We start from the raw sequence: 19,902 nt of genomic DNA on the forward strand, positions 1-19,902 counted from the left end.
CCGCGCCCCTCCCTCCGCGCCTCGCGCCCGCCAGGGGTGGAGGCCCCGCCCCGCCGCGAGCGCGCGGAGGAGGCGGGGCGGGGCCGCGGGCTCAGCCGACGCGGGAGCGCGCGGCGGCGGGAGCGCGCTGGCGGCGGGACGGAGCGTGTGCGCGCCGGGCGCGCCCCCGACCGGAGGAGGGGCCGGGGGCCGAGCCAGCCCCGCCGCCGCGGCGCCCGCTCCCCGCCCGCCTCCCGCTTCCGCCCGGCGCCGCCGCCGCCGCTCCGCCCGCCTCGCCCCCGGCCCCGCCGCGCCCCGCGACGCCCCTCGCTCCCATCGGGCACCTCCACCGGCCGCCGTCATCGCCAATCCTCCCCCACCCCGCCCCCCCCGTGTTCTTCTGAGACGCTCCGGTTGTGGGGGTGACCCGCGCTCCGCACGGCCCCGAGCCTGCCCGTCGCTCCGCCCCCGGGCCCGTCCGGTGACAGTCGCGACCGCCGCGGGAGGTGGCGGTGGAGGAGCAGGAGGAGGAGGCCGGAGCCGGGATGTCCGGGCAACAGCAGCAGCAACAACAGCCGTCGTCGCCACAGCTTTCCTTGGCGGCCGCCGTTCCCCCGCCGGCGCCGGGGATCCCCTCCGCCGCCGCAAGCCCCGGCCCCGCTCCGGCCGCCGCGCTCCTGCTCCACCCGCCACCGCCGCCTCCGGCCACCGCGGCGCCGCCGCCGCCCGCCGCCGCCACGGCCGGCAGCAGCGGGCCCGCGGCCGCGGGGGGCGGCGGGGCCGGCGCCGCGCTGGGCCTGCCGGCGGGGAGCGGCACCAGCGCCCCGGCGCCCTTCCCGCACGGAGACCCGGCCCTGAACGAGCAGGAGAAGGAGCTGAAGCGGCGGCTGAAGAGGCTGTACCCGGCCGTGGACGAGCAGGAGACGCCGCTGCCCCGCTCTTGGAGCCCGAAGGACAAATTCAGTTACATCGGCCTCTCGCAGAACAACCTGCGGGTGCACTACAAAGGTGAGGAGGGGCGGCCCGGGCCGCCGCGACACCCCCTGTCCCCCCCGGGGCTGGGGGCTGCCCGACCCCTCCGTCGAGCGGTGGCCGCAGGAGTAACAATAACAGGAAATAACACACGCTCCTTTCCCTCCTTCTTCCCTGTTTTCCGATCCCCTAAATTCCCCCCCGCAGCGTGGAGATAAGGGGCTTGTTTTCCCTTATTTCAGGTTTATTTTTCTCTCTTTTCCCCTCCCCCCCGCCCCCCCTCCTTTCTGTCGCCGTGCGGGGAAAGGGGGGGGACACAAGGGGCCGCCCCCGCCTCCTTATGCTTCTGGAGTGGGCATTATGTAAACTCCGAGACTTCCTCCGTGGATTCAGGTATCGCCGGAACGTTTGGGTCGGAGGCAGGAGAATAAAGGACGCTCGGCATGACGTGTCCTGTTTATGGTAATGAGCGAGAAAAAGAAGTAGCTGCTTTTTTTTTTCCCCTCTCGAGAAGAGCAAGGGTTAAATGCAGTTAAGAGCAGCAAACGTTAAGCTATTGAACACGGAAATGACGGGAGGGGAAAGCACTGAGAAAAACACGGTTTATTTTTAAACTGTAAAAAAATTTACTTTAAAGTCACTGGTAATAGTCTTGCCTAACTATTGCACAGAGTGATCTGAGGGAAGGAACGACAATAGGACTTACATTAATGAAGGTGACTAAAACTTTCTTCCTAGACGTTTCACAGTTAAAGTTACAAATTTTCAAATAAAAGGTAAAAACCAGTATGCTTTTTATTAAAAAATAACATCAGCGAGAGTCATTAGAAGAAAAACTTGTGTTGATTGTTATGAAATGTCATAAAACCTGGAAACATAAGCGTACACTCTGACCTGAAAAAACACAGGCACATCTGGTGTTCTAGGCCTGAAGTCCTGAAGTAGAAGTGTTGTGGATTCAAAGCCAGTTTTGAGTTGGCTGTGAAGAACTGGATCTTTTGTCAGTCTGTAGGCAAATGAACGTAGTGGGAGGGGAAAAAAACAGCCATGCAATTACTCTTTCTCAGAGTTTGCAGTGGAGAAATTCAAGGGAAATCTTGATAAATATGTTACTGTTTAATCGGAGGAGGAAAACGGCAACACAAACACATGGCAGGATTTGGCTGCCATGAAAGGATTAAATGTACTCTCAGACTTTTTTTTAATAGAGAGGTTTTATTATTACACACAAAATACTGTGTTAAAAATGCTAAGTTTAATGCATCGTACAAATGTAATAAAGGAGCTGGATGACTACAAAGCAGGTTTCTAGGAGGCACCGAGTGATTTAAGGATGTGTAATTTAATACCCTGAATTTCCTGGCTTTTGTTCAGTGTTTTATGACCTTGTATTTTTAGAAACATTTTGTATTTTCTGGTGCTTAGTGGCAGTGGGCTGTTTGGTTTTGGTGTTTTTTTCTTCTAAGATGATGATAGCTTAGTGGCTATCAGCTCCTTCTGCTGGTTTGTTTTGCTTTGGCCAATTTTTTTTCTCATCAGCTAGAATTTAGAGGTTGAACCTCTCTAGTCTCTCAGTGTTATTGCAGAAGTATATTTTCAAGCTTTCCTTGTGCTGTCCTTGTTTTTCCTCACTTATCTCATTTGCCATGGTGTTAAGGGAAAATCATTACCTCAAAGAAGTTACGGAAGTCATGAAACACAGTTAGTAGGTTGTAACAATGAAATACCTTTACTCTAGCTCTTAAATAATAGTAAGTGCTGAAGTTTGAAGAGTTTCCTAGGTTAGCTCAAAGGACTCTGAAAAGGAAAGGTGCCAATATAGCATGTCTGTGCTTTTCTTTTTCCTAAGTGTATATGGAAGTAAATGGCTTCTTAAGTGGCCCATCTTTTCTACTGGGTAATTTAATGAAGGTGGCTGTTAGGGCAACTCCATGTTTATGTTACCAGCCTGGCACTTGGAATTGCTAACTGGGCTAAGAAGTGAATGGTATCTGAGTATTTCTACCTGAGAACCAGGGGGCAAACATGCTAAACATCTGCCTTTTCTCCCTTCTGGATCCTTCAGCCCTAAGAATACAATAAAAGGGGAGAAAATGAGGAGATTCAATGAAGAGAGTAAGGGAAGATGGCAAGTAAGAATGTGCTTAGGACTGTGAAATAGTGTTTCTACAAATTGGTTTTCAAAAGAAAGCGCTCATTGCATCTTCTTTTGTATTACTGGTGCTTTCAGTGCTTCTGAAATTACCTAAGTATTAGTGGAAAAACATTGGATGTTTTTTTTTTGAAAGGAAATATGAACTATATATTGAGCAGGGATAAAGAACTGTTGTATTCTTGATGAAAATACTCAAGGAAAAGCCAGTAACCTAAAGCAATTCTTACTATTTTCTATTACTGTAGTATAGGTGCCCTGTACACTTAAATTTTCTCTTCTGCCTCTGCAGATTTCTAGCTATAGGTCTGTTTTTCTGGAGTACTTTCCTTCTGTTCTGTGACTGATAAGAGGTAGAAAGTGTTAACAGCAGTGCTTTGCCTTCACCTTGGGTGTGCTTGGGCTACTGAAACAGTTAGTGGAGAGGAACAATTAGCTCAAAAGCATTAAAAGTTATTTTTCATTTAGTTACCTTCATAATTTTAATGTGCTGATGTATTGCAAGCAGGGATATTTTTGTTTCATTGGTTTGTGAGATGAACGGTGGTCCTCTTGATGTAATTTTTGAAGATTCCTTTTTCTTGCTTACCAATGGACAAGTCGTATGGAAACATGAAGCGCAGTAGATGTCTCTACCCATTGCAGTTGGGATGTTTTGTGTACTGCATTTCTGGACCTGAAGATTTTTGCACGCATCCTACAGAGTGCTTAATAATAAAAACTGCCACAAAACCAGGCATTGATCTAGTGGTGGAGGTTTAAAAAAAAGGAATATAGTCTAGCATCAGGATAAAAGCTCTTCAAAATTTTGTTAACATCAACAAGACCCAAGAGTCAGTGCTTCTTTGTGCTATCTCTCAGAATCATAGTATTACTTCTAAAGGAAAACTTAAATGGGGTGGTGTTTTTGTTTAGCAGATTAGGTAGCTTTGTTAAAATCTTGATACGAAATACATAGAAAATGGCATCAGTGATACTGTAAATATATGAAAGACTATAGTATTTTTGTTTTTCATTTTTCATATGGACAGACATACATTTTTGTGTTGCTGCCAGTTAGCTGTGCAAACTGATAGAAAGCTAACACTGTCTTACTACATGTTGTTTGCAGTGTATCTTTGTAAGGGAGACAATGAAAAACTGTATCAGAAAAAATATTGATGTCATTTCACTTAATTGTAATTTTTACAGCTCTGAGCTGTAGGTAAGCAGTAAAGAAAGCATAAGTGCGTGCTGCACATAAAACATGCATTACTGCACAAAACTATGTAGCTAGTAAGGTAAGACATCTTTAAAAATATTCCTACATATTTCTAAAATATTCAGAATTAACACATGGATCCTGTTGAAAAACAGGGAATTCATAAATGGTGTATGTGATATGAAAGGTCCACTAGACAGACAGGTTGGGTTTCCAGCAGGTAGTGATTTATACTATGTAGTGTAAGGAGATAAAAACAGACTCAGTGCAGATTTGTAACCAAGGAAGAAACTATATACAGAATTAGGTAAGCAGACAAAATAACTGATGCTGAAATCATGGAAACTCCTATAGAAACTTAATTTAAATTAGTCTTGTGACAATTGTCCAAAAAAGCTGAAGAAAATTATGCAATTTTGAGTAAGCTGCCATTGCATGAACTTTTTCTAATGTATGACAGGCTAGGGAATCTTAGCCAGGCATTTATTTACAGTGCAGTTGCCTTTGAACTGTCTGTAGTGCAAAACAAAAAAAAAAACAAAAATAAACTATTTTTCAGTGCAAACTAGGCATTCCATTTCCTGTTGAAAAACAAAGAGGATTCTATACTAAGAGTTCTGTGTTATCCCTCAGTGTTACATGGATGGTGTCAGTTTTTCTGGCATAAAATGCTCAGGGTACATTCAGTACAGTTTCCCTGTTTTGGGCAGCCTTGTTGCTCTGAGATGTCTTAATTTTTTTAAACTGGGGAAGAAGTTAAAGTAAAATTACTAATTTGTGTCTCTTGATTTGGTTTTTTTCTTAGAATTATAGAATCATTTAGTTTGCAAAAGAGCTCTAGGAACACTCAGTCCAACCACAAACTCAGTAATGCTGAGTCCTCTAAACTGTGTCTCCAAGTGCCACATCTACAGGTTTTGTAAATACCTCCGGGGTGGTGACTCAAATCACTTCCCTGGGCAGCCTGTTCCATTCTTGTCTCAGTGAAACTTGCCTGATGAATACAACAGAAGATTAAGCTTTGATTATTTTATTTTTGGCAGTGTGAGCAAGTCATTGAACCACCTGTTAGAAATAACTGCAGTTCAGCTTATATAAACTTCGTTTAAGGATTTATACTGGATAAACACACTTACTTTTGTCTAGGCAGGTGCTCTCATAGATTTCTTTTGGACTGTTTGGTGTGTATGCATTATAACATAAATCTAACGTTCAAAGATTATCTTTTCTGAAAGCAGAGATGGCTTCTCCAAACATGTTTATATCTGAGTTAGCTTTTTCCAAGTAGCTAGAATTTAAATTTAGATTAATTTCACTGTAATTTTGCTTAAGTATTAGTGATACTACTTAATAAAAATCATTCATGTGAAGTGCTTAAAAAATGAAATAAAGCATGGTTTTCAAACACTTCTAATGAAAGCCCAAGTGAAACAGTTCTAGTAATTGAACTTACCTATGATCTGGTTTACAGTGTAAAGTTCAAGATTAATAGACCTGTTTTCCCTTCTCTGTCCCCTGTCCATCTGTTTGCAGAGTTCTCTTTTTAATGCTGAAAATCCTTAGTGTTAAATACTACATACTTCAAAAGTGTTCTTTTAAATACTTAACCTATAGCTTGTGACTGTGGAAGGGATCTGTTTTGAGGAAACATTGGGCAGTGTTTGTGTGTTCTACTTCAGGTATTTGGAACCTCCAGTTCAGAAGTTCAGAGTTGGGTGTCGAAGTTTCTTTTTTATTTACAAGCAAGGAAGTGAGGATTCAGGTTACCAAAGAATGTCGTAGCAGTTGAAGACATCAAACTAATGAGCCACTCAGCTCGAGTCCCATTGGTGACAGTGGTGGTTGCAAGCACCTGAGAAAGAAAATCTAAAAACATGTTTGGCATAAAGGGTGTATGTCTCTTTCCCCTCTCAGCTTCCAGCCATTTTAAGCTGAAGGACATTCTGAACTCAAGGCAGTGTCTCAGTTAACTGCAGTTCTAGAAGCTTACCCTGTGTTCTCTTAAACACTAACATCTATTGTAACCTCTGGTAAGAAATTTTGCAGTTCACCTAACTGATAAGAGCTTCTTTCTTGTTTTAAAGCAGGCTGATAAACTAGGATCTCATGACCACACGTAATTCAGAGTAGCCCGGTGGTACTGAAAGACTTAACTACCATGATTAGACAGTGTAGAGATACATGGAATATTGGAAAGTACTTAACTGGATGATGTTTAGCCTTCTCCTATACATATTAATTGTATGTAAATACAACTAAAAAGAGTATGCTCAAGCAGTAAAATGGGAATCATTGGAGACAGCAGTTCTAAATTTAGGGTGTCTTCTGTTTTTAATGGGATGAAAGTAGTTTTGGGCACTGACTTCCCCAAGCATGTTGCTTCACCACATGAAGTGTTTGGCAATACTGGTAAGGTATCCTCTTACTTCTGCCCCTCTGTTGACCTCTTATTTGCAGTGTGACAGCTGTGTGTGGCTGTGTTGTGAACTGGATCAGGGAACTGATCTGCTGCTTAAAAAAATCTGGTAGGTTTCTTAAACCCCCATCAGCTAATCAATCTGGTTCCTGGTATGTCCTTGCAAATAAATTCCTGGACTGGGGAGGAGGTGGGAGAAGGGGAGTTTCGGAAGAAGTGTTAAGAATACCTTAAATAGGTATTGTTGGCAAACACTTAGATTGTGATTTCACAAAGCTAAGTCTGCTGGGTAATAGATTCACGTTTTCAATAATATTTGGCTGGTTCCTACTGCTTTGGTCTTTTCTATGTGGAAGACTTTCCCAAATAAGGAGAATGACTCAGACTGCAACTACACAGATTGTCAAGTGCATAGAGTAACCAAGGGAACTTCTTTGCAGTCTATTTTAAAGTAAAAATCTGAAGACATTTTAAAACAAAGTATTTTTCCTTCCTCCGGTGCATTGTTTAATCAGACTTCTTTGAACTTAAGGGGTGTCTTAGTTCAGTGTTCTGCCCTTTTAGCTGCAGGATTTCTACGTACTTAGGCGTGGTAATCTGTGATAGCTAAATAGTGATCTACCAGCATATGAAAACCAAGCAAACTCATGGAAGCTCTAAGATTATGTACTTGGTTATTACACTTGTTGTCACAGCCTGAGGAAATAACTTAAAAGTAGTGAACAATAAAACATACTATGTATGGAGGAGTAAATTACTTGTTTTTCCTCATGTGATGCATCAGATCAACATGCAGAAATCAACATGCAGAATGTAGGCAGCAAACCTAACATTGTCAAACCTGTGAGGTGATCAAAGGATCCCTGCACAAAATGTTCAGTAGTATTGGCGACACACTGAAGTGACCATGGATTTGTACTCCGAAAAGTAAGGTGGTTGGCCACATGTGTTTAAGTAGTGAGTCCTTAACATTAGATAAAACATGGTAGGTTAAACCTAATGTCAGTGAGTGAAGAATTTGTGGTGTGTTAGAAAGGTTTTGGTTGGTGGTGTGGCCTTGGTGAGAGTTCTCCCTGGCTGAGCACATGCCATTGGTTAGGAGCTGGTGGGTGCTGGCTCTGCAGGCTCATAAGTACTGACAGTTCTATGAACATTTGCACAAGGGAGCACTGTGCTCAGAGGTTCTGTACAGGTCAATCCCTGACCCTCTGCCCTTAGAGTCTTTTGTACTGTGGGCCAGCTGGGCCTTATCTTTCTGCCTGCCTAGGCTGTCATTCTCCTGCAGTTTATTCTTTGCTGTGTGACCTGACTTGCTGCACCTGAGGCATGATTAATCTGAGCCTGAGCAGTAATGCCAGTGTTAATGCCCCTGGAAAAAGTGTGTTTGGTTGTGGGACTTTTGCATATGCAGATCAATTGCTATGCAGGTGCAGTAGGCCTCCCTGTCTGGGCTGGAAATGACAGCTGGAGTGCTGTAGCACAAGTGATTTGTACAGCACACTCAAAACAGGCAGCTCCTTTCATCATGCTACAGATCCACTTCAAGAGTAGGCATGGGAGCTGTGTGAATTATTCTTGTGGCAGTGACAGCCAATTCCTGGTTTCCATCTTACTGAATTACCTTACCTCTTGCCATGATCCAATATACTTTCCATCTTTTTTGTTATTTTTTTTTTTTAACTATGTCCCGTGGCCCCATGCATGACTGTCACACCAAAGTTGAGGAGTTGGGTGTACTTGGGTGACACTGCTTGCTTGAGCAGGTTGTTGCTAGAACAAGTTATCTGGTCAAAAGCCTGCTTCCAGGTTGCTTTTGTAAATGGCAGTGAAGAAGATGACACATTCAGAAGGTTGGTGTTAGTAGAATGCAAGTGGCTCTTGGGTTTAGGTTCAAAATCCGGAGAAGAGCTGAAATCTTTATTTATTGTGGCAGAGCTAATGTGTAGTGAGCCTAATAAGAAAAAGGAGTAGGAGCTGCATGAGCTCAGTTGCAGGCTGTAAGGCTTAATGCTGTCCTGAAACAACATTTGGAACATGGAAATTAATTGTGAGTAGCATGTTCTGTATAATGACTGATGTTTATTCTGGAGGACATTAGAATTGAAGTGTCTTCAGTAACATGTAGATTCAGAAGTACTAAGCATTAGATGTAACTGTCTTATGTCATGTTTCAGTCTATAAAAGAGAGTAAGCCCTGTGCATTTGAGAAATCATACAGTTCTTTCAAACACAGGTGGCCTTTTGTCAATAGTGTTACTCAGAATGGTGAGACTTTTTCCCGGTGTTCTTTCAAACAATTGTAGGACCTATTTGGATTACTATATCCAGGACTTACTTTAGCATCCGTGGTTGCAATACAGGTGCTTACAGTATTTGAAACAAAATACTTTAGCATAAAAATCAGGTTGATTAGAATACTGTATGCTGTTTGCTCATTTAGTAAGCCTTTTGTTTTGAGTAGTCAGCATGCATAGCTTTGAGTCACCTTCTGCAATTACTAAAATATGTTTTTTATGTGTTCTGAATGTTCTTGTTTTTCAGGTCATGGAAAAACTCCAAAAGATGCTGCTTCAGTTCGAGCTACACATCCTATACCTGCAGCCTGTGGCATATACTATTTTGAAGTTAAAATTGTCAGTAAGGGAAGAGATGGGTAAGCAGAGTGCATTGTGACTTAATTATTTCTTGAAATACTGCCTCACATCATCTTTCAGGCAAGGGATGTCTTTGGTATCAAAACTTATATTTTGCCACTTTATATAGCTTGATTCCTTATACTTGAGAAGTTACACTCTTATATTTGATTATTTTAAGATAGTTGATTGTGATATTTGTTGTCCACAAATCAGTGTACGCAATATCATCTCATTTTTTCTTGACAAAAAAGTTAGGGCTTGAATGACTGGTTTGACCCTGCTGTTACCTTTGAAGGTGTTGGGTCTTGGCTATATGGATTTGCAGACTTTTATGTAATTTTTAGGGTGTGTAGCAGACCAACTTATTTCCTCAGTGTGATCTTTTCATGGATGTCATATCAGTTTTGAAACAAAAAGTTATTCTTAAGGCTTCTTGTTCGTGAACAGTAATAAGAATAATGGGGAATATTTTGAATAACTGCCTGGGAATTTGTCACCCTATGGAAAGAACAAGAATTGATGAGTAAGAAGCTGCTGCTTCCCGTAATTCATCTGAATTATGAATCTGCTGAAGCACAAGTGTGCTTCAACAGGCTTTTAAGTCTGCTGAGGCAGATAAAATCTCACCTGGGAAAGTCTTGAAGTGCTAATGAAATCTTTGCTAAAGCACTTTAATTCCTTTTCATCTTTCACTGCTTTTGGTAGAGGATGTGTGTTAATTCTGATACACTGTAGGACTGTTTTCGAATGTGCTCCAGTATATTCTCTGGTTCTGTTTCAAGGTTCTAGTCAGGACTGGCTGTCCCTGTTCTAGGTTCTGTACAAGTGCGTTGCAGGTGCTTATGCCGTGTTGTGAAAATAAATCATGAGAGAAAAGAACTATGGATGAAATTCAGTGCCTTTGTCTTTCCTTTGTCTTGCTGCAGTTGGTTTCTTTCATTTTCCCAGAGTCCTGTAAGCCTTCCGTAAGTCAGAAACAGTGTTCAGACTTCTTTGTTTTCGTTACAGTATTGCATAGTGATATTTTGAAAGAATAGCCTCTCAATAGAGCTGTAGCTTTGTAGGAGCATTTATGTGTTTGTTCTTATATCTGTTCTCAGAAGTAATCTCTGGGAGAGTTCTTTGCTACATCCATAACTACACGGTGAAGACCTAATTATTTTTAAATTGAGGTGGTAGAAATTAGTTTTTCAAGTAACATTCTGCTTTAGATTTTAAGAACACCTTTATATTTTGGGGGGGGGGGGTGGTGGTTTGTGTGGGTTTCTTGGCTTTTTGGGCTTGAGTTCGGTTTTTTTTTTTTTTCCAGAACATTTTTTTAAAAGTTATCCTGCTGCTGTAGGTTAAGGAGAGGTTCTTACTGTGACTTGCTAGTGGTGTGTCTCTTCTTGAAATAGGTTTCTGTCTACTTAGTTTGGAAGGTAGCTTTTTTGAAGTGATGGATTTCAAAAAGTGTCCACATATGTGGGTATGTCATTTTACATAGCTCCTCTGAGACTTCACCTTCGATATTTTGTGTTGGATTTTAGTAATTTCAAATTCAGTAGACCACACAAGGCAATCCTGCAAAAGTAGGAAAACATCACCAAGTAAAGTTTTTCAAGGTTTTGTATTTAAATGTGAGATGTACATAGCCATGTGTGAGATGTACATAGCTATGTGTGAGACGTACACAGCTATGACTTGCAAAGTTGCCTGCTGAGATTGCAGGAGGGGTACTTTTTTTAGTTAATACTACTTCATCCTTGCTTCAGCCTTGTGACCTTCATTTAGTGTCACTTTATGAAACAATAGCTGCATAAGGAGTTGAGATGGTAATTTTTTTCATTGTGTAAGATAATATGGTAGCTGGGAAATACTGTACACACAGCTAAAGCCAAATGTAGCTTGGCTGATAAAGACCAGGAGTCAACATGTGACACATCACTGGATGTTAAATGTGTATCTCTAGACCCTGTTCTCAGGTCCAGGAAGTCTTTGATGAGATGCAGAATGAATCTCTTACAGTAAAGTGTTACCTTGCATTCAAACTAATAAATTCTTCCATAAGTAAACTGGGGAATTTAATGCAGAGAAATAGGACTACAGAAACCAGTTTCTGTCAGTTTGGATTTATTAGTTCTTTATCACTGCCTGTTGTGTTTTACCTGACTTTCTCCAGGTACATTTTTACCTTTTTTTTTTTTTTTTTTCTTTTTGTCATCTGGTAACGGGGACAGAGTTCAGGAGGACCATGTCTGTAGAAGACCAGCATGTAACTAATTGGTTCAATTAGCTAAAATGTCTTACTTGCAAAATCAGGTGTTCTCAATGTGTTAGTCTAGCTGTGGAAGCAGTAGAGCTGTGTTTTACAGTAGTGTTTAAAGTAAATCCTGGACTACACGATGCAACAGAGATATCCATCTGTAAGCTGAAGTACAGCTTCCAACTTTCATAAATGTCCATGGATAATTTAGTGGTGTCTGTTCAGAGTTCCCTTTGGTAGCAGCCTTTACTACTTCTATTTATTTTTAAAATAAATTTAGCTTAAAGTATTTAGTCTATATACTATATTACAGGAGTATGTCCAACAGTATTCTTGCTTGTGTGCTCTACTTAGCATAACTTGCCTGAAATAATCAAAAACCCTTTACTACTGCTGTAGGAGATCCATTTTTCATGCTACTGTAGCACTTGAAGATGCTGCTCCTGGAATCTGATCTTGCATATCTGAAAGTAGCAGGGCAAAAATTCTTCTTTGAAGAAGCATAGCTCTTTTTTGTTTAGGGTGTGGGTATAGCATGGCTTCTTGTGGCTGTGTTTGAGCACAGCATTGGTTTTGTCACTCTAATGACCTACGTAATTAAATTCTTTAGCATATCTAGGTGAGTAACTGGTTTGAGTAGAAATTTGAAGGTGTGTAATATGTTAATTTTGCGGACGTTTGTGACCAACTTTGATACCATTTGAACACACTGCAGAAAAATTGTGAAAAAAACAGGTTTACTAGGAAGGAAGAACTGGATATGTGAATTGGTGTCGCAGAGTAGATGAACAGCAAAGTTGCTTTTTGATACCTCCATGTGGTGTGATAGGGTCAGTAACTGATGGTATACTGGATGAGAAAAAGAGAAATGAGAATTAAGTTCAGTGAAAGTAGTAAGGTTGAAATATCATTCAAACAAAATCTGTCTTGGTATTTGTAGAGGGTTTGACACAAGGAATCCTAATGTGCTGCTAGAGTACAGATATGTGAAATAATTACCCTAGATATTTTTGAATTCTTGCTGAAAGTTCTGACCAGCTGTCATATCGCTTTGTAAATATTTCCTGTTGTTCTTTATTTTTTCAGTTTTCTTTCTTAGTTTCACGTTGTCTTTTGTAGCCTAAGGGCTTCTTTTTTTTATATCTTCTTTCCTCTTACAGTCTCTTTGGCTTTGCTTTGTTTGGCTCATGTGGAACATTGTGGACAGTTACGTGAGCAATTGGAGACCGTAACAGTAGAAGGGTAATGGATGTATGGGAAACAGTACCAAGGTGATGATTAGAAAGTGTGGTAGGAAGAGGACTATTAATTAATAGTAAGTTATGTCTGCATCTCTGTTGAAATGTCCACTTAAAAAGAAATTTAAAAAATTGGCCATGAGAAGAAACAGTCTCTGAACACTCAGAGTTGATGTTCTTTTTCCCACTTTTTGACTGTGTCAGCTTCATGGTAAACCTGATTGGAGGTCAGCTTTTGGAAAATGAGTTATCCAGAGTGAGTTCATTTTCATTCAGTTTTGTTCCCCAGTATGGCTGTTTATATCGTTTCATGAGTAGCTATGACAGCAAAAGAGGGTGAAACTAGGAGCAAAAAATCAGAATCTGAAACAAAGGGACTGGGAATGCTACTTTCAGTCATGGTACTAGCTTATACCCATTAATTTTAGTTTAAATACAGCCTTTTAGCTTTTTAAATATTTCACCAATAGAGACCTGTTTCTTTTCCAGGGAAAATGAACTTCTGGGAAGAATACTTTTATCTTCCACGTCTTGAATTTCTGTCCATTCTTATTTATTGATTTGTAAATACAATTAATAAGAATGGGCAAATTATAGTAATACCATTCGTGCTTTTAGAACACCTGAGGAAACATGTATGCTTAAAATGCAGAATCATGGAATCACAGAATAGTTTGGGTTGGAAAGGACTTTAAAGATCATCCTGTTCCAACCCCACTGCCAGGGGCAGGAACACCTCTCCCTACACCAGGTTGTTCAGCACTCGATCCAGCCTGGCCTGGAACACTGCCAATTTTTTTTTTTTAAAGAAGAATGAAAACAAGGATTGGAAGTGGTGAGCCATCCAGAAGAATTAATGAAAACTAAGTTTAGAAAGGCTGTATCCTTTTAGCAGATAGCACTGAGTTTACACTTCTGTGAGAAGGGTTGTTTAGTCTGTGGTGGTGCTGATGCAGATCTTCATGGACAGGCTTTATAGCACCATGTGTAAGTTCTGCTAAGTGTAGTGCATTAAAATAAATTCATGCAAATAAAAATAATCAGTATGTTTTTGGTAAAGCAGTGTTAATAAGGCTTTAAACACTTGTTATACTATGGCTGGTTTTTAACAAGGGATGTACAATCAATCATCTGTTGTTTTGGCAGTATTTTGTGTAGTATGTGTTGTGTATGTGATGAAGTAGGTGGTGAAGTAAAAAAGCAAAAACTATCCAAAACAAAAATACCATGAGAATTAAGTTTGAGTGTTCATGACACCTATGCCTGTCGTGAAGCCTAAACTGTTTTAGAGTGTTTGAGTCATAAATGCTTTGTTGTCTTTTAGAGGACATGTGTAGCTCTTCAAACACAAACTATACTTTTTTATTACAAAATTATTAAAACTATAATTTTATTATTGTTTGTGTTGAATTAAGTTGGCCTTTCCTTTAGCATCTAGTATACCCGTTTTCCTGTTCAACAGAAGCATTAAACCAATAAACAAAATATATAACATTGTCAATTGCTGATTGCTTTGTATTTGTTTTGTAAATTACTAATATATTCTGAAAATTTTGTGCAGTCCTAAGACCTATTTTTATAGTTTTAATATCGTCTTCAGTAGCTATTTGTTACAAGAACAGGCATTTGTTACAACAACATGCAAAACTTCACTCAATTTCTATTTACATATAAGTAGGCCTTGCAGCATCATTAGCAGAGTACTTGTGTATAGGGTAGAATCTGATAAGGTCTGAAGTATCCCTCTTTCATTAGTGTCTTCATTTGAATTGTAGCAGCTGCAAGAAGAGATCAGGTCATGAATCAGCAAGTGTATCTTTTCTTAAACTATGGCAGTAGTTCATTTTTTACCTGAGTGTATGAGACCAGACATTGACAGAAATGAACATTAACTAAATGTATAATAAGATTGTTTGAGGTTTGTGTTTACCTGGTCAGAAATATTGGAATATTGACAAGTTTTCTTTCTTTGATGGTGTGTGGTAGAAATTGAAAAATTGTAATTAAAAAAAAGAGTTAAGAGAATATATTTGATTTCTTCGTCTTCTTGAAAAATCTTTTATTTCTTTCTTCTGAAGTTCATTCACATAAATACAGTGTATAGATTATTACTTTACTGTAGTCCACATTTACATATTATTTTTTTGCAGCTATTCTTTTCTGACAGTATGGTCCCCAAAAAATCTCTAGTCCTTGGGGACAAGTGTCACAAGATGAAATGGTGAAACCTCAAAGTGAGAAGGATGTCAGTAAATGAGAATCCTTCTAGGGACATTAGAGCAATCACAAGGAAAATGTTACAGGAGTAACAGTTTAGAGCACTATGCAAAATGACTGCCTGATATATTTTTGGTTTTTCCTCTCTGTGCAGAATTACATTAATCTGAAACCTGGGTTTATCATGTTCAAACTACTGTTTCCTTGGAAATACTCCATAAAATTAAACTTGTTTTCAATTTGAAATTAAAGACTCAAACTGTCTATGGCATATTTTGAAACATTTAAATAGATTAACATCTCATTTCTTACTGTGATCGTGGAGACAATAAGGATCTTGAATTAGCACATTTCTACAAAATTTTAATGCTGAGTAACTATATTAAAGATAAATGTAGATACCTTTTTAATGTGCCTTATTTCTGGCCTCATTGTGTCAGCAAAGTCAGTGTATAAAACTATGGGAGAACATTCAAACTTTTTATGTCATTGCAAGTCAGTTGCAAGGGCCCTGTAGAAGTTCATTGAGTTTTTAAATTCCTACAGATGATGCATTTTTTTCTCCTCATCCTCTTTCCAAGATACAAACATAATGATAAAACAAACTATACCTGTTATATAGCTTATATTTTTTTCAGTGTTACTTCTTCTTCTCTTAATAATCAATGCATTCAAAACATTAGGGTGTTTTCAGTTGCCTTATTTATGGCTGAAAACATCTGTTAGTGCTTTGTCTTAGGTTCCCTACAGATATGATGGTAACTTAGGTTTTAACGCTGTATGGTTGAAGTTGCTTCCTTTAAATGGATAGCATGTAGAAAATAAGATACCACATTGACTACTTACTTTCTGCAACACAAAAAGAGTTGTTTTTTGAAGGATCATGGAGCAGTTCCCCAGGTTATAATGTCTTCAGTAGCATATATTGGCACAATGGAAGTCAGAAGGAATTTGACTCTTTGCAGATAGCAGGTGAAATTTCTGTAGTAGGCAGGCTATTACAAACTCATGTAAATATCTGCTAAATTATTTTAGTTGTCTTTATAAATACAGTATGGAATTTTTTTTTTTTTTACACTAGGGAAGTGATTATGAAGTATTTGAATTTATCTTCAGCCTTTCTGAGGTGTCTGTGGTTTGGTATAGCTTTTGAGATTCCTCTTTATGGAGTGAGCAGTATAGAATATAATTAATCTGAGTTCTGATTTTTATCAGCTTTCATATTGAAAAATCTTCCATATACCTTCAACATAGTGGCTACAAGATCAAATTGAACAGTTATAAATAAAAATCAGACTTCTGTCTCTTTCTGGGTTTTGTTAATTTCTTGATCTTTTAGCATTTGCAGTTCTGTGTATCATCTCTTACTGCTGTTTTTTCCTTCTATTTGGCTCTGACTCTTTTTATTTTTCACAATTAGCCTATTCAGGCATCCAAGTAGAAACTTTAGGCTCCAGCAAAAATGTAAATTTAATTTTTTGACTGGAAGGATACTTGAGGAGAAAATAGTTATTGTGAGCTTTCTACTTCTTAAACATTTCTCTGCATAGAGGCCTAGGCTTTTCAGTATGTGTTAAAGGGAAAAAATAGGTCTCATAATACCCTTTTTTTTTTTTTTTTTGTCACATTTTCTCTTTTGCTTTGTGGTAAAAAAATTGAACCTTCAGCAAATTTTAAATTCTGTAGTTTTGTGGTGTTCCTGAAGTTTCTATAAGACTTGTGAAATGTAAACTAGAAAATATGCTGAGACACTAAAATGGTAACCTATATCTTAATTGAGCTGGACTGGAACATAAATACAATTTGAAGTGAAAAAACAAGAATTTGTAAAATGCATTTGTTTTCTTGGTCCTTAATACCAATTTGGCTGCACTTTAAATTGTTTTCCATCTATAGTCTTCTTATTTCAGACTTTCATGGGTTGATTTCATGTCTTCCACGAGTGGTTGTTCGTTATTTTATGAGATCCTGTTAAGAGTTGAGCATGTTAATGAGGTGATGAGTAGCAGCCAGTGGGACTGAAATTGCTCAAAAAGAGGGGCTGCTTAATAAAACAGGCTCCAGGCCCTTTGTGCGATTTGCCTGGATAAATGATCCTCCCTCTGCAGCAGCCAGGGATGTGTCTGGGCAGGGAGCTGGGGTGGAGGGACAGTCCTCAGGAACTGAGGAGAGGCAGCATCAGAACCACACCATTGCTCACCCTCTCTGGTCTCTGAAGCCACTCTGTATCAGGTCTGTTTTTGGAAGGGGACTGAGGATGCTGCTTCGTGCACCCTCCACTTCCCAAGGACAGCTCTTGTGGCTGACACAGCTACAGACAGGAAGAACAGGTCCACTTTGGTCTCCTAGACCAAAGCTATTAGTGTGACAGGACAGCAAGAAGTGCATCCTGAACTGACTGAGAACATTCTGGGCCTGCGTGCACCTGGGCTGCTTGTTGTGCTGTCCATCATTTTTGTCATAAACTAAGGGAGGAAAACTTAAATATGTAGCTCTGCCACTCTTCTGATCCTGACATGCATGAAATGTGAACTTTAAGCAGCAAACGGGAGGACAGTTTTACGTATTTCCTCCTACTGAAGCAAGTCTTTTTGCAAACTCTGACTCTTGACCAAAACAAGGATTAAGTGTCTTAAAAAAACAAACAAAAAAGTCAGATCCATTCTGTGAAGGTTATAGGTGTGAGGAAAAGGTAGGAAAGTTTCATGTAGTGGTTTGGCATAAATGCAACTCCTGATAGTAAATTTTAGAGCATTTAAAGCCTGTCTGTCATGGTACTGTTTTTCCCCCTCAATTTATAGTGTACTAATCTAGTTAACCATGAGATTACCTATCTATCAACTATAAAAAATAATGAATTAGTTTAATTGATGAGCCTTTAATTTTGCTCACTTCAAACCATAAGTTGTAGACATTCCTTTTGCCTTGTGAAAAATGTCTATAGTAAATTTATTAATTAGCTGCAATGTTTTTATCTAGCTTCAGCTTTTATTAATAGCAAGTCTCCTTCACAAAATGATGTTAACATTTTGAGTAGTTGGAAGTGAATCCCAGGGAAAAATGCATATTGTTAACATCCGTCTTCTTCCTGAGATAGTGTTAGTGCCTAGTGCTTTCCAGTCACTACCAGTGGGTAAAGATTCCTTGTTCCCAGCTGTGGGTAAAGATTCCTTGTTCCCAGCTGTATTAAATACAGTTTGCCTGTGTTTACAGCTGTTACTGAGGAAGGTTGGAAGTTAGGATGTCTGAGGAAGAAAACAGTGGTGATATCAAAATGTTGCCTAAACAATGATATTCCATCTAATATTTTAAATTTTTGTGTAACCTTAGTCTTGTTACTATAAAAATACTGAAACAAAACCTTGACCGCATTTTTAATCTGACGTGCATTCAAAGGCTTTTTGCAGTCAGTGGAATTCAAGTTATCTAAGATTTTTTTTTAAAGTAGACATCCTTTCTTTAATGAACAAGAGATTTTCAGTCTTCATATGAGTATCCTTCATGTGTCAGACCCTAGACTATGCTAATAACAATCCTGCCTCTATTATTTAAGACAAAATCAAGGACTTTCTACTTGTTGCTTTCATTTAAAATTGTTTTGTTGAATCTGCTGCTGCAGTGGTGTCTCAGTAATGTATTCAGCAATGTAGCAAAGACTGATCCTTTTGTTTGTTGCCCTTTGCTTCAGCTCGACAGTATTTTTAAATGTAATGTTTGCTATATATGGTTCTGAGGTTACATTTCATACTGGTGTATTTGAAGGAGAGGAAGATGGTATTATTATACATTAGAAATTACCAGAGGAGGGCTTTTTTAAGTATCAAACATAGAATCAGGTAACATAACTGTTGGAAGTAATCAATAGCAAAAGCAGAAACCCCCATACACAATTAAGCATGTCACTTCTGAGATGTTCTGCTCAGTTTCATTCTGTGTCAAAAGCACTTCAAATAGCAGATTAACCTGCACTTCTAAGTGGAATAGTTGCTTAAAAAGTCCATTTTATGAGATAGGAATACAAAGGTCATGTTTGTTGACTTAAACTTTCCAGATTGCCACAGGTGAATATTTGGTTTCCATACAGTTTATTATTTCATAGCAAATTCTTGTTAACGCATGTGAACTAGTGTAAAAATATTTCAAATTCTTTGATAACAAGTAAATGTAGGTTTAGGTAATTTTTGAATGCTTGTTTTCATTGTTGGAGGGGGGTTGCTTTATTTTGGGCAAGGGACAATGGTGAAAGCCTAGCTTTTCATTTTGCGGTTTCTCTTTTTGTATTCCTGTTGTCTTGGTAATGGTATTAGTTTTGTCTAACAAATAAGCAAAATTGATTTTGCTAACTTCTAATAGGGATTTAGGGATGAGGAAATTCTTCATTTCAGCTTCCCAGTATTTGCTATTAAATTGTTCACAATGGTACTGGACACTGACTTTATTAAAACCACCTTTGTGTAAAGCTGGCTTTTGGACTGTATTTCAGATTGCTGGTTAGTGTAGTACAAATATTTTCCCCTCTTTAAAGTTTGCCATCAGATTACAAACAGCTGAGTGCCATTGCTGGTAAATTTCTCAAGTTAACATTCTGCTCTACAATCCAGGCCTTTAATGTTTCAGTGTGATCTTTTCATAAGTGCTGTGCAAGGTTGCCTTTTGCTGCTAAAGTAATGCAGTGTTGCATGTATTTGATAAAATCATTCATTCCAGTTTGTCTGCAAAACGTCATTAAGTACGTTGAAGATTATGAAATTGGTATGTGTGTGGCTGTACTCCTACTTTGAAAATAAGCTGTGACCTTTGGCTTCCTTTGTTCATGCTTTAAACATTTTAGCTAATACCATTACTC

General features: G+C 39.4%; 1 protein-coding gene across 5 annotated transcripts in view; it reads left to right on the forward strand.

Moving 5' to 3' along the window:
- Positions 1-382: 382 nt before the first annotated feature.
- Positions 383-19,902, forward strand: part of RANBP9 (RAN binding protein 9) — a 38,743-nt gene continuing 19,223 nt past the window's right edge. For 3 of the 5 annotated variants that reach the window (XM_072924172.1, XM_030265543.4, XM_072924173.1), the window contains exons 1-2: positions 386-987; positions 9,262-9,373. In XM_072924172.1, the coding sequence (XP_072780273.1) occupies positions 525-987; positions 9,262-9,373 (575 nt within the window). In that variant the 5' untranslated portion in view covers positions 386-524. Of the gene's footprint in view, positions 988-9,261; positions 9,374-19,902 lie in introns of all 5 variants that reach the window. The other 2 variants (XM_030265544.4, XM_002188214.6) reach the window with 2 other exon arrangements.

Source organism: Taeniopygia guttata, chromosome 2 (assembly GCF_048771995.1).
Source record: "Taeniopygia guttata chromosome 2, bTaeGut7.mat, whole genome shotgun sequence".
In the NCBI taxonomy this organism is placed as follows: domain Eukaryota; kingdom Metazoa; phylum Chordata; class Aves; order Passeriformes; family Estrildidae; genus Taeniopygia; species Taeniopygia guttata.